Source organism: Pelmatolapia mariae, linkage group LG10_11 (genome assembly GCF_036321145.2).
Source record: "Pelmatolapia mariae isolate MD_Pm_ZW linkage group LG10_11, Pm_UMD_F_2, whole genome shotgun sequence".
NCBI classification, from domain to species: domain Eukaryota; kingdom Metazoa; phylum Chordata; class Actinopteri; order Cichliformes; family Cichlidae; genus Pelmatolapia; species Pelmatolapia mariae.
The window spans coordinates 34,496,741-34,511,299 of NC_086236.1; the positions used below are offsets into that span (position 1 = coordinate 34,496,741).

At 41.7% G+C, this 14,559-nt stretch overlaps 2 protein-coding genes across 3 annotated transcripts; both read left to right on the top strand.

Moving 5' to 3' along the window:
• The first annotated feature begins 6,010 nt into the window (after positions 1-6,010).
• On the top strand, positions 6,011-8,800 carry LOC134637811 (filamin-A-like). Its single transcript, XM_063488337.1, has 4 exons — positions 6,011-6,159; positions 6,366-6,569; positions 8,499-8,616; positions 8,726-8,800. Exons 1-3 carry the CDS (start codon positions 6,045-6,047, stop codon positions 8,519-8,521), a joined length of 342 nt encoding a protein of 113 aa, XP_063344407.1. The 5' UTR covers positions 6,011-6,044; the 3' UTR covers positions 8,522-8,616; positions 8,726-8,800.
• Positions 8,801-8,843: 43 nt separating this feature from the next.
• LOC134637805 (RING finger protein 145-like) lies at positions 8,844-13,628 on the top strand. Of its 2 annotated transcripts, XM_065471794.1 has the most exons (7): positions 8,844-8,933; positions 9,732-9,814; positions 11,216-11,279; positions 11,736-11,883; positions 12,037-12,159; positions 12,278-12,511; positions 12,610-13,628. In XM_065471794.1, exons 5-7 carry the CDS (start codon positions 12,145-12,147, stop codon positions 12,709-12,711), a joined length of 351 nt encoding a protein of 116 aa, XP_065327866.1. In that variant the 5' UTR covers positions 8,844-8,933; positions 9,732-9,814; positions 11,216-11,279; positions 11,736-11,883; positions 12,037-12,144; the 3' UTR covers positions 12,712-13,628. The 2 variants fall into 2 exon arrangements, with proteins under 2 accessions (XP_065327866.1, XP_063344399.1); XM_063488329.1 differs by lacking the exons at positions 8,844-8,933; positions 9,732-9,814 and having other exon boundaries at positions 10,662-11,279.
• Positions 13,629-14,559: the final 931 nt, after the last annotated feature.

A 14,559-nucleotide genomic window follows, 5' to 3' on the forward strand; every position in this document is an offset into this window, starting at 1 on the left:
ATATCATTCACATTTTATTCCTCTCATTTATTTCTCTGTGGTTGCGCTCGTCTACAGGGTCCAGAGAGGGACAAAACAGTATCAATGGCCTTGGCAGCAGCAGAACGGTTTGCCTTGAAGCCTCAGCGAGAAGGAGGAGGTACAGCGGGAGGACAGAAGCATCTTTAAAAATGTTGAGAATGCAGCAAATGCTGAAACTTCTGTTTATTGCTCACCATTTGTTAAACTAGGGAAGCTTAAGCAGTGCATGGATCTGCATGCAGCATTTGCTTGCATTCCATGTATGAGCTAGCCTCAGTCAAAACAGTGACGACACATACATGACTGCCTGCTGTTTTGCATTACTGTGTATCTACTGTGATTCATGCATGCTGTACTGTGACTGAGATAATAGTGTATACGAGACACACTTGACAACAACATTGATTAAGATGTGAAAAAGCTACCAGATACAAGTTGTTAGCAAGTTATGGCTGACTAACCACCCTGCCTTACATCACTCTGGGCTAATACTGTAAAAAACAATCATTAGTTTTCTTTGTAATATCAGATCATTTGTTTTGATAAATACATAGGTCAGTATCAGGGTTCACATGAGCTATTTTAGCAGTAATTTTACACCTCCACTATGACAGTATTTAGCTGTTAATCATGTTAGCAAGGAAGCTAGGGTTTGTAATTCATTCTTAATTTAGCCACGCTGCATAAATTTGGATGATAACACTTTTGAAATTGGCAGTTTACTTTATCGGGCAATTATAAAATCGTATTTCTTAGGCTGGCTTTTAAGAAAGGAGAAAAGATATGTATCAGGTGGCTGGGAAGAAAGATGGAGGTGGAAAGGATGTGCAAGCTATGGGACAAAGTTGCTGAGACTAGGTTAAAAAGAGGTGACGATCAGTGAGCAGGAGTGTGGCTTCGTGCTGAAAAGAGCACAAGAGATTCTCTGGAGAGAAGGTGAAGGAAAGTCAGCTGAAGCAAGACAGTTTGTGGAGTTTGTGTTGGACTGTATGTTATGCTGGGAGCCTGGACTTTGATTCCAAGTTAATACTAGCTAGTGTTTCTCACTGGTTTTTGGGCGGTGGAGTAAAAGGGATTGGTTGGTGGCTGTTTCTAATGTTCCCTTGCCTTTACTTTGTTTCCTTACAGGCAGGGTAAAGACATGGTGATAAATGAGTGTGTGGGCCATCTGCTGAGGACCAAGAGCTCAGGACACTCAGACGGGGGCGTCGCAGCAGGAGTCACCGTGCTCCACAATCCTCTGCTGTTCTGAGATGTCACACTCCTGCCTGCACATATAAACCACAGTGAAGTCAAAGTTCCACCTGCACCTCCACCTGTTCTTGCAACAGCATGAAAACTGACAGAGGTGAGACAGCAGAAGAGTTTTTGTTTATTTCTGTAATAAGTTAAGGAATTAAGTTAAGAACAGTGATTAATTAAATTGTTTCTTGCAGTTTTGATTTAATGATTGTGTTTAGGATTATTTCAGAAACATGTTTAGAGGATCTTAGTAAGCCTGTATTTACTTTAAAAGAAGGGAAGCACTTCATTCTACAGAAAAGGTGACACATTACAGATGAGTTCATAAAAAGTGTCTCTGTCACTCTTTCAAGGCTCTGTCACTTTTTCTTTTTTACTGGAACAGCATGGTAAAGTAGGCCTAGGGTGCCATCTTGTGGCAGTGTGTTGTTACTACAACATATGAAATTGTGTTTCTATTGGAAATATAATTCAGCGCCACCGAGCCGCTCTCTCAGTTACAAACTGAACCTGTTTTTTTAGACATATAAATCACTAAGCACAGTGAGGCCTTTGGTTTTGTAAAAGTGTTTCTTATTCAAAATGCATGTTGATTTTTATAAGGTTGAAGAGCAGTTAGCAGTGCATTCATGGACATCTTTAAACTATTAATTGAAGAATCTTTGGTCATGATGGCATGAACTAGAAGCGCGAGCTCCAGGTGAGACTGCAATGAATGATTAGTTTTCATGATTGTTGCCTCAAGACCTGAGATCATGGTGGTGGGCTTGTGATGGACACACTTTTCATGGCTGAAAGCTCTCCTGTAGAGGCTAAGCCTAGGCTTGAAGCCACTGGGGTGTTCGTTGGCGGAGATGACGTGATGTCACTGGTATGCATGAACTTATTAAACTTGATACAGTCCAATAACTCCAGCCTTACTCATCTTGTCCTTCAGATTCTTTATTTTCAGGATTTAACATAGCAGCGCAGCGGTCACAAACTGTTTGCTTCCTTCCGACATTCTTGTCTAATATTATAAATGGATTGATCTGAAACGTGTAAGTGTGACAAATATGGAATAAGATACGAAATCAGAAAAGAGGCAAAAAAAATTTCACAGTGCTATAGTCTGTAAATGGTCTTCTTTTGGCTATAGTAGATCTTTAAATTGTTCCTTTTTTAATTGTTTGTTTAAAATTGTTTTCTCTAGTTTAAGGCGTACGGTCCAGGCCTTCAGAGCAGTGTTCTGGCTGTTGGAAAACCCACTGAATTCACAGTTGATGCCAAGCAAGGAGGAAAAGCTCCTCTGAAAATTATAGCCCAGGTATATCTGGCTTTGTATATGACCACAAATATGTTAAATATATTCAATTCAATTCAATTCAATTCAATTTTATTTATATAGCGCCAAATCACAACAAAAGTCGCCTCAAGGCGCTTTATATTGTACAGTAGATAGCACAATAATAAATACAGAGAAAAACCCAACAATCATATCATATGACCCCCTATGAGCAAGCACTTTGGCGACAGTGGGAAGGAAAAACTCCCTTTTAACAGGAAGAAACCTCCGGCAGAACCAGGCTCAGGGAGGGGCGGCCATCTGCTGCGACCGGTTGGGGTGAAAGAAGGAAAACAGGATAAAGACATGCTGTGGACGAGAGACAGAGATTAATAACAGATATGATTCGATGCAGAGAGGTCTATTAACACATAGTGAGTGAGAAGGTGACTGGAAAGGAAAAACTCAATGCATCATGGGAATCCCCGGCAGCCTACGTCTATTGCAGCATAACTAAGGGAGGATTCAGGGTCACCTGGTCCAGCCCTAACTATATGCTTTAGCAAAAAGGAAAGTTTTAAGCCTAACCTTGAAAGTAGAGATAGTGTCTGTCTCCTGAATCCAAACTGGAAGCTGGTTCCACAGAAGAGGGGCCTGAAAACTGAAGGCTCTCCCTCCCATTCTACTTTTAAATACTCTAGGAACAACAAGTAGGCCTGCAGAGCGAGAGCGAAGTGCTCTAATAGGGTGATATGGTACTACAAGGTCATTAAGATAAGATGGGGCCTGATTATTTAAGACCTTGTATGTGAGGAGCAGGATTTTGAATTCAATTCTGGATTTAACAGGAAGCCAATGAAGGGAAGCCAAAACAGGAGAAATATGCTCTCTCTTTCTAGTCCCTGTCAGTACTCTTGCTGCAGCATTTTGGATCAGCTGAAGGCTTTTCAGGGAGTTTTTAGGACATCCTGATAATAATGAGTTACAGTAGTCCAGCCTGGAAGTAATGAAGGCATGAACTAGTTTTTCAGCATCACTCTGAGACAGGATATTTCTAATTTTAGAGATGTTGCGCAAATGGAAGAAAGCAGTCTTACATATTTGTTTAATATGTGCCTTGAAGGACATGTCCTGGTCAAAAATGACTCCAAGGTTCCTCACAGCATTACTGGAGGCCAAGGTAATGCCATCCAGAGTAAGGATCTGCTTAGATACCATATTTCTAAGATTTTCAGGGCCGAGTACAATAACCTCAGTTTTATCTGAATTAAGAAGCAGGAAGTTAGCGGCCATCCAGGTCTTTATGTCTTTAAGACATTCCTGCAGTTTAACTAATTGGTGTGTGTTACCTGGCTTCATGGATAGATAGAGCTGCGTATCATCTGCATAGCAGTGAAAATTTATGCTATGTCTTCTAATGATGCTACCTAGGGGAAGCATGTATAATGTAAATAGAATTGGTCCTAGCACTGAACCCTGTGGAACTCCATAATTAACCTCAGCATGTGAAGAAGACTCTCCATTTACTTGAACAAATTGGAGTCTATTAGATAGATATGATACAAACCACTGCAGTGCAGTACCTGTAATACCTACAGCATGTTCTAATCGCTCTAATAGGATATTATGGTCGACAGTATCAAACGCTGCACTGAGGTCTAGCAGGACAAGCACAGAGATGAGTCCACTGTCAGAGGCCATAAGAAGATCATTTGTAACCTTCACTAAAGCTGTTTCTGTGCTGTGATGAGCTCTGAAACCTGACTGAAACTCTTCAAATAAGCCATTCCTCTGCAGATGATCTGTTAGCTGTTTGACAACTACTCTTTCAAGGATTTTTGATATGAAAGGAAGGTTGGAGATTGGCCTGTAATTAGCTAAGACAGCTGGGTCTAGAGATTGCTTTTTAAGTAAGGGTTTAACTACAGCCACCTTGAAGGCCTGTGGTACATAGCCAATTATTAGAGATAGATTGATCATATTTAAGATTGAAGAATTAATTAATGGCAGGACTTCTTTGAGCAGTTTTGTAGGAATGGGGTCTAAAAGACACGTTGATGGTTTGGAGGAAGTAATTATTGAAGTTAACTCAGAAAGATCGATTGGAGAAAAAGAGTCTAACTTAACATCAATGGTACTAAAAGTAGCTGTAGACGATATTACATCTGTGGGATGATTATTGGTAATTTTTTCTCTAATGATAAAAATTTTATTTCTGAAGAAGTTCATGAAGTCATTACTAGTTAACGTTAAAGGGATTGTTGGCTCAGTAGAGCTCTGACTTTTTGTCAGCCTGGCTACAGTGCTGAAGAGAAACCTGGGGTTGTTCTTATTTTCTTCAATCAGTGACGAATAGTAAGATGTTCTGGCTTTGCGGAGGGCTTTCTTATAAAGCAGCAAACTATTTCTCCAGGCTAAATGATGATCCTCTAAATTTGTGACACGCCATTTCCTCTCCAGTTTACGAGTTATCTGCTTTAGGCTACGTGTTTGAGAATTATACCACGGAGTCAGGTACTTCTGATTTGAGACCTTAGTTTTCACTGGAGCTACAGTATCCAGAGTCGTACGTAGTGAGGAGGTAAAATTATTAACAAGATAATCGACCTCTGTTGGAGTAGCGTTCAGATAGCTGCCCTGCTCTATGTTGGTACAGGGCATTGAAGATAATAACAGTGGGTGGATTATATTCTTAAACTTAGTTACAGCACTATCAGAAAGACATCTAGTTTGATAAAGTCTACTCTCCACTGCTGTGTAATCAATTATTGTAAATGTAAATGTTATCAGAAAATATATTGCATGTACCGTATTTTTCGGACTATGAGTCGCACTTAAAATCCGTTAATTTTCTCAAAAATCGACAGTGCGCCTTATGTATGAATTCTGGTTGTGCTTACTGACCTTGAACCGATTTTATGTGCTACACAGCGCTCAAAAATCTGTCAAAAAATGTTTTAGTATGAATTTGGTAAGCTACGAAGTCGCACCGCTTGATGGATTGTAGGAGCATTACGGCTACGTAGTCAGGAGCCTCGCAGAGTAACACGTACTGTGCTTCAACATAATATTACTGTATTGTGTGTGGATAAGGACCCCAAAATGGCACCTGTTAAGAGACATGCTTACGAAGCGGATTTCAAACTCAAGGCTGTCAGTCACGCAGTAGAACGTGAGAATAGAGCAGCTGCGAGAGATTTCAACATTAATGAATCAATGGTACAGAAGTGGAGGAAGCAAGAAGAAAGAGTTGAGTAAAGTTTGACTTATCTGACTGTTGCGTTTTATAATCCAGTGCGCCTCATGTATGAAACCAGACCTGTTCATCGACAGTGCGCCTTATAAACTGGTGCGCCTTATGGTCCGAAAAATACGGTGTGTTAAATCTGATAGAACTAATCCCTTGTCTTCTGCACAGGATGGTGAAGGCAATTCTGTGGATGTCCAGTTTAAGGATAATAGCAACAGCACATACACCGGCACCTACACCCCACGTAAGCCTGTGAAGCACACTGTGATGGTTCCACTGGACATAGGAGAGCTTGACCTCAGCCAGCTGACAGTCTCTCTTACAACACCCTCAGGCCCAGAGGAGCCCTGCCTGCTGAAGATGCTGCGTAACGCTCACATTGGTGAGTGTCCGTCTGATAAGTGAGAAGTTTGCTAAACAATGAGACTCATCAGAATCCAAATGCTTTATTAACCCCTGAGTAAAAGACAGAGAGGAGAAAATAATCAAAGTTAAAGCATGGAGAAAGAAGCAGGAGCAGCTGAAACGGGCTGCATGCACACACAAGAATAAGCCTTGGTTAACATCTGTTTTGTTTGTCTGTCTTAGGAATCTCGTTTGTTCCCAAGGAGATTGGTGAGCACCTTGTTAACATCAAGAAGAACGGTCATCATGTTCCCAGCAGCCCAATTGCTGTTGTGATCAAGCAGTCAGGGATTGGTGATGTGAACCGTGTGCGTGTGAGTGGACCGGGGCTGAGCGAGGCCAGGACTTTTCAGCCTGCAGAGTTCATCATTCACACTCGTGATGCAGGTATATGCTCAGTGAAAGCATAGATAGTGTGATATTTTTCTTTTTAAACATAAAAATAGAATATTTTTCAGTCTCATCTTGTTATATTAGGCTTCATCTGCTTGAGCCATTCCATTGAAGGACCCAGTTAAGTGGGCATTAACACTGAGGACCAGGAGGATGGCTGGTGACACGATGTGTTGCTTTTTGAGGCCTTTTAGCCTGTTTCACTTTGTCAGACAGGTTCTATTTAACTGATTTCCTGATTCACAAGTCTGCAATTAATCAGGCCTGAGTGTGTTTAGTAACACTGAACTGAAGTTTCCAACATTGGTTAATCACAGTTAACTTGTGATTTAACAAGAGGGGCAATTTGTTTTTACACAGGACCAGGGAGGTTTGGATAATCTTTCTCCCTAATCTATGAAATCATCATTTCAAAACTGCATTTTGTATTAACTTGTGTTATCTGTGTCTAATATTAAAATTAGTTTGATGATCTGAAACATATAAGTGTGATAAATATGCAAAACACTAGGAAATCAGGAAGGGGGCAAAGACCTTTTCACATCACTGTAGACGTGATTACAGAATACCTTTTACATCCTGGATTACAATACCATATCCATCAACGGCAGATACTGGTCTCCATGACACACAGATACTGGAGTGGTCTGACCTGACCACACTCGCACTGCTTACCTGCAAAGTGTCTAGAGACACGGAAAAAAGCCAGAAAACAAAGAAAAAACACAAAGCCAAAGAATGTCATTTGCACACTAGCATGGACAATAACCGTAGACACAGTGCACCCAGTAATTTTTGAACTTCCAACCAAGTATCAAGAGCAGTACTGTCATTGTACCGGTACTAGCTGCTGTCTCATTGTTCAGAGAGCCCATCATTATGCAGAGAAAGGAATCTGTGTCTCTGGACCAAAATGACTGTACGTGTAGTGCTGTAGAAACAATACTGCCCACAAACCTTGATGTTTCTATATGAGGAGACCTTCAAGTATGCATATCCTCCTGTAAGGGTAAAGTTAAGGGACGTTTGCACTTTTTGCATGTAAGCCGGTCGGTCTTAACTGGAAGTTGCACTTGAGCTGTCTTGGCATCTTTCCCTTGTTTGACTCACCAGTTTTGCCCTGAGCTGAACTGCTGCCTCCTTCTCTGTTGTAGTACTCAGCGGTGACCAACATGCTGTAACGTGTATCTGGCTGCAATGACTCCAGCATCACCTGCTTCTCTCCACCAGGGACCAGCACCTGCAGACAACAAACCACACTATCATCCCAACACAGTCAGAACTCATTTAAAGTTTTGGGACTTATGGCATTTCTGGAATTCTCACACATGACAGCCGGCTGAAGGCCAGAATAGTTGAAGATGTAAAGACTAGAACCCACTCACAGTGTGACCCTGGCTATCAGCTCCAGTCAATGCTGTGTAGGACACACGATACTGGAGGACATGAGCATCGGGAGATACCCAGCTGAACACCATGCTGACGGCAGTCTCATCAGAAACCGTGAGGCTGGAATAAGAATAAGAAGTGGAATAAGAAGTGGTAATCTGTGTACTGTGCTAGTGATCTGCATAATTCACTTTAGATGGTCATTTGTTTGGATGGCTGAAGTCGGCTAACGACTCAGCTAATTTCATCAGGCTGCTAATGAAACATCTAAAATGATAGATGGTTAACTACACAACGGAAGTAACAGCATTACAATCACTTGATTTAATTACATTTTTCCCCCCAAACCTTTGATCCAAATTAGCAAAGTACTGCAGCCATCTGAACCTTCTAGGTGTTACATGTTACAGTGTTCCACTCTGGCCAGCTTTAAAAATGGAAAACTCTTTGTTTGGTTGACTCAGTTCTGTAAATGAGGCTCCTTTCATTTGTGAGACTGTTGTTCTTCTCTCCTCTTTGGTCCGCCCTTACAAGGTGAAGGTGCTGCCCACCCATGATACCAGCAAGGTGCGTGCAAGTGGATCCAGCCTTAACACCACTGGAGTGCCCACCTCTCTGCCAGTGAAGGTCACCATTGATGCCAAAGATGCAGGTGAGGGACTGCTGGCAGTGCAGATCACTGTGAGTGCATGAACGTGGACCACACAATAATGTATTCAAAGCATTGATATTTAGGTAACAGTTTTTGTTTTCTCCTGAAGGACCCAGAGGGGAAGCCCAAGAAGCAAATATCTGTGACAGCCATGATGGGACCTACCTGGTGTCTTATGTGCCAGACATGACTGACAGATACACCACTCTCATTAAGTACGGAGGAGACGAGATCCCTTATTGACCCTACTGAATCAGGGCCCTGCCCACCGGAGATGCCAGCAAGTGCACTGTCACTGAATGTTGTCCAGTGGCCAGGTAGGACTTCCTTGGTTGCTTATACACTTTTAGTTTTCTTTGAAAACGGCCCTTTAAGTCACTTGAGCCATGACTTGAGTAAGCACTGTCCTGTTGAGTTTGTGGGCTCAGATGACACTTATTGTAGAAACGATGAGAAATCATGTTTTATTTTTTTGTAAATTATAGTCAAACATACAGTGAACTAAGGTATTCTTGTTGGTTAACAGAGCAATGCGATAATAAAAGTGGACAAAGCACATCGAGTTGCCACAAATATTTTTGTATATTATGCAGTTTACATAGTCGAAAAGGAGTATAAAGGAATGTGGGGCCTCCCTGCTGCTGCCGAGTCGGCTGCAGTTTGCTTTTCTCCACCCCAGGGAACCAGGATCATATTTTTAAAGGGTTTCTTCTTTTGGATATAAAAGTGTCATTATGTGCATGCACTGGACATAATCAGAAAAGAAGCACTCACAACAGTAACCGTGTATGGAGTGAAACCTGGAGCTGGACATGTAACGTGCCCCACTTTCTTTTAAGCCCATCCACCACCCCAGCATCCACCTGTATGCTCCTGGAGTTCTATGACTAACATATTTGCAGGGAGTGATCCACCCGAAGACTCGGCACCGAGCTCAAACTGTATTCTGCTGCTGTGTTTAATCAGTGAAATTAACTTGGCTTTGTTGCATTTTATTCTTTTTTATTTTCTTTTACAAGTTGATTTCTGTTGTAATTTCTGGATAAAAGGTAAAAGTATTACAATTGTTATATGAATAAAATATAGTTAAAATGTCCTGTGTATGGTTTGCTCAGCTGAAGCAGACCTAGATGTGGTTTGTGAAGCCTGTCTACCTGAGCTCCAGACAACCCATCAGACTGCAAGAAGCCTGTTTAAGGTAAGTCTTTATTAAGGACCGCTGTAGTCTTGTGAGTATTTGAGTGCAAAAATGAGTGGTCTCCAGCTAATTTTGAAAGGCTGGTTGCGCGATGAGCACGTTGAGCTCTTTTAATATAAGAATTTTCCCCATTCTGTTCGCCCGTCATGTGGCCACATGTGGCCGGCTAGCAGGTTAGTAACGTCCGGGTTCGAGCCCTCGGCTCACCTGGCTCTCTATGTTCATCTGCTAGGGGGAGGTCCAGGCAGGTGATCTTGGAGTGAAAATTCCAAGGGATGAACCTTGTTCAGCCTGGGCCTCCCCTGACTTATTTTTTTTGTGTGTGTGGTTTGTTTTTTTTCTTTTACCTGCCAGCAACAAACAGCCCAGCCCCTTTTATGGGACCTCCTTGTTGTCATGGCTACCAAGGACCACTCTTCTTGTGCCAACAAGTCATTGCCTGACAAAACATTATTTCCTATGTTTCTCTGTGTGTGTGTGTTTTTTTTTTTTATCTCCAATATCTTTACATATCTTGCTAGATAGACTTCCTTGAACAGGGTTTACAAACGCCTTATCCTCTTTGTCCACTTAAAATATCTTTACACAACTATTCTTATATTTCTTGCAACATCTGCTGTCCTCTTGCCCACATTACTCTTAAAAAACACTTTTTTAACGTCAACCACATTTTTGGAACTAGATAAATAAAGCATATATAAAAGTCACTACCAAAAACTCATTGCAGCTTGTACGTTGTTATAGGAATGTTGTTTGTGGCTCAAGATTACTTGAATTCATCCATGAAGGATACATTTGATATATGTTTTCACATATTACAGACCAACAAGTTATTATAGCAGTTTAAATACGAGCGATCGGTTTTTGGCAGACGATCATTTTTTAGCACAACACCGCTAAGCACCAAGTCATCCATCCTTTCTCCTTTTCTTCTTTTCATGCCGCCACCATGGGAAGCGCCCACAAATGTGTCATTTCACACTGGCAGCAGGCTGGCGGAGCTAGCTGTGGTGCTTGTTTTCTCTGACTTTGCTGTTTCACCGTGTTTAGATAACGTGTCATCTGCAAAAAGTTGCACTCATTTTCCTGCTTTAGCTTTGTACTCACACACACACACACACACACACACACACACACACACACACACACACACACACACACACACACGTGTGTGTTAGTTTAGTCTGTTTCAACCTCTCTTCGTGTGGAAACACACATATCTAGAACTATTCTTTAAGGATGTCTGCATTTCACACAACTGTCTAATAGGATAAAATAATTGACATTGTATACCCAAAGGTCAAGTCTGGATAAACGTGTATATGATCTCCAACTTGAATGCAAAGCCAAGGCATATAATTGTGTGGTGTGTCAACTCTAATTTGTTTCCTCTCTGTGCAGGGGGATGACTGAAGCTATCACCTTGCTAATCCTTGCTGTCCCAACTGGCCTCATTGAGCTGCAGGTCATCCACAGAGCCTTCCTCCTCTCTATCATCTTCTTTATTGTTGTTGCTTCCATCCTGCAGTCCATGCTGGAGATAGCTGATCCTATAGTCCTAGCCCTGGGAGCATCTAGAGACAATTAAGATAATATACCAAAGACTTTTTTATGTGTTTATTTTTAAGAAAACTCTGTGTCCCGCTGTTTGTTTTATTTTTTACTGATCATAAACAACTATTAATAACTATGGGCAGTTAGTTAATTATCACAGAATTCATTATCTATGGTCATCAGTACAACTCATGCTAACATCATAAATTAAGTAATACTAGGGTGTACTGTCCTTCTTTCTTCATTCCTAAACAGGCAGTTAGTCTTTTTGACATCAGTAAATGTAATCTGACTGAAAGTGTGTTTGCAAAGCCTGCTATCAACCTGACTGCTTTCTCATATGCTGGTTTTGCTGCCCGTCCCGTAGGAGTTTGTGGAAGCACTTCCGTGCAGTTTCTCTCTGTCCCTTCCTGCTGACCTTTCCAGCGTACATGGCTTATATGATCTGCCAGTTCTTCCACATGGACTTCTGGCTTCTCATCATCATCTCCTCCTCAATCCTCACCTCTCTCCAGGTAACACACAACCGCATCGCAGTGACATCGCAAAAACATTCAATTAAATAGTTTAAACTTGCTCTACCCAAACAGTTCAGCCCAATAATAATTAAACATGTATATTTGCTTGTTTTTTAATTCCATAATAACTCTGAAACACTCTACCGCCAGGTGCTTGGCACTCTGTTGATCTGTTGTTCTCTTCATGGTGGAGGAGTTTCGTAAAGCTCCAGTGGAGAACGTGGATGAAGTCATATATTGTGTAAATGGGACCTACAGATGCTGGAGTTTCTGGTATGTGTCACACACACGTACAGCAACTCTTTGCTAAGTTCTGACTGTAAACAGACACTGTCATGTAATGCATCAGCACTGTCTCTGCCTCACTGTCAGTGATTTGTTACCTCACCAGGTTGCGGTGTGCGTGGTGTGCTATGGTGTATCAGAGACTGTATTTGGCGAGTGGAGTGTGATGGGAAGCACCATCATCTTGGTCCACTCGTACTATAACGTCTGGCTCAGAGCCCAGCTGGGCTGGCAGAGCTTCCTGCTCAGGAGAGATGCTGTAAACAAGACAAAAAGCCTCCCCACAGCTAGCAATACACAGCTGGAGCAGTATAATGACATCTGTGCTATCTGCTTCCAGGTATGAACTGTTTTTATCTTTATCTAAAGAGGATGCATGACCGAGAGTTAATCTGGGGCTTTAAAAGCTAGGCTAATGTGAAATTTGATTTGTTCCAGGACATGACCAGTGCTGTGATCACTCCGTGCAGTCATTTCTTCCACGCTGGCTGTCTGATGCCCTCTCTGTCATTCACAACTCAAGAGCCAATCACCAACTAACGGTGGAGCTACCCAAGATACACCTGCAGCCAATCACATCGTCAAACCTCCATTATCATCTTCCTCTTGTTCTTCTTCTCCTCTTGCAACTGATTCTGTGCTGCACCAGTCCCCTGCAGATCACCCTTCTGCATCTTCTTTCTCTACCTCTTACACATCAGACACACCCGACGCTCCTGCATCTCTCTGCCATTCTGTCTCCACCTTTCACCAACCAACTTCACAGGTACTGACCTAAGCAGAGGCGAACCCTGCTAAACCCGAATCCCCCCCTCAGCTAAAATCAGTCTCCCTTGTGGACAGCCAGGAAAACTCTACTGGTCCATCATCACAATCGAACCCACCAACTCCCCATTCAGTGGAACCTGTGTTTGGGTGTTAATGGTAGCAGGTATTTAGTATTGCACACTGATATATGTAAAGACTCCAGTGTGTGCATATGTGGTGTACATTCACTGCTGTTGTGCAGTGTACAGTCTGACAGCAGCTGGAGGGAAAGGCCTCCAAAATGTCCCCTTTGCACACTGTGGGTGCAGCAGCCTGTCACTGAAGGGACTGCTTAGTGTTGTCAGAGTGACCTGTATGGGGTGGGAGCTGTTATCTGACAGAGAAAACTACCTCCACTGGGTCAAGAGGGCATCCCAGAACAGAGCTAGTTTTCTTGATCAACCTGTTCAGTTTCTTCCTATCCCCAGCAGACCACACCATAAAACATGGACAATACCACCAAAGAGTCCTAGAAGGTCTTCAGGAGCGCTCCCTGCTCCCTTCCAAATCCCTTCCAAAAGACTTCTCTGTTGCAAATACAACCGTCTCTATCCTTTTGTGTAGATGGACTCTCTGTTGTTACTCCAGACCAGTTTATTGGTCAGATCACTTATATGAGTCAGCTATCTTAATGCCCATTCTCTGGATGTTCACTGGTGTAGGTGGATTCCACTACCTGCTCCTTGGTTTTCCGAGTGTTGATCTGGAAGTGGTTCTGCTGGCACCAGTTGGAAAAAGTCCTCAGTCAGTTCTCTGTATTCCCTGTTGTCCTGTTGTCAGTAAAGTACACAGTGAGGAGATGCTCTCATTGCCCACTCATTATTTTAAAATAGAGATAGCCTACATAGTTCATACATATGAGAGACTGTTATGAGCAAATTGGGAGAAAGCGTTAAATGAGCTGTGAGCCACTGCTGGCACTGTTATCACATTGGAGGGTCACTTTAGTGTTCAAGTAGTATAAAAACAAACAAGAAAAAACCCACAAATATTTTAAAAAATGTAGTGTTTTGTTTTTTTGTCACTGAATAGTGTTGGAATAAAGTGTGAAAATTGTGAAGGATTAAAATATTCCAAGAGCTCAAATTACTTCACCAAAACATGTTTCATTCATATTTTATCAACACAAATTGCACAGGTTTATTGAATATGAATAACTTGTGTTAATTCAACTCAATTGTTTAAGCTCGTGCCAAAGCAAAACATCTGTGTGCAACCAATGTCCACTATTGAACTAAGTAAACTCAGCATGTTTTTTTTTCAGTGCATAATCACATTTAGTGTAATAAACTATTAAAGCAGAATTACATATTAGGATTTAGCCAAGTGTTAGGATGTAATGCAGAGTAGTATTTCTAGTAGGCTTGTTTTGATATGCCTGTTTTCATTTTATTTTCTAAATTTTAAAGAAGGCTTTAGAAAGGTCAAAATAAATCTTCTGTAAGGGAGTATCAGCTATTCTAGTAGAATTTATTTTACCAATGCAAGGGTGCATTAGTACCTTGTAATACAACATATCTATTTCATAAAGGGCGAACACAAATTTCCAAAGAGACTTCCTGGCAGCTGCCATTTTAAGTA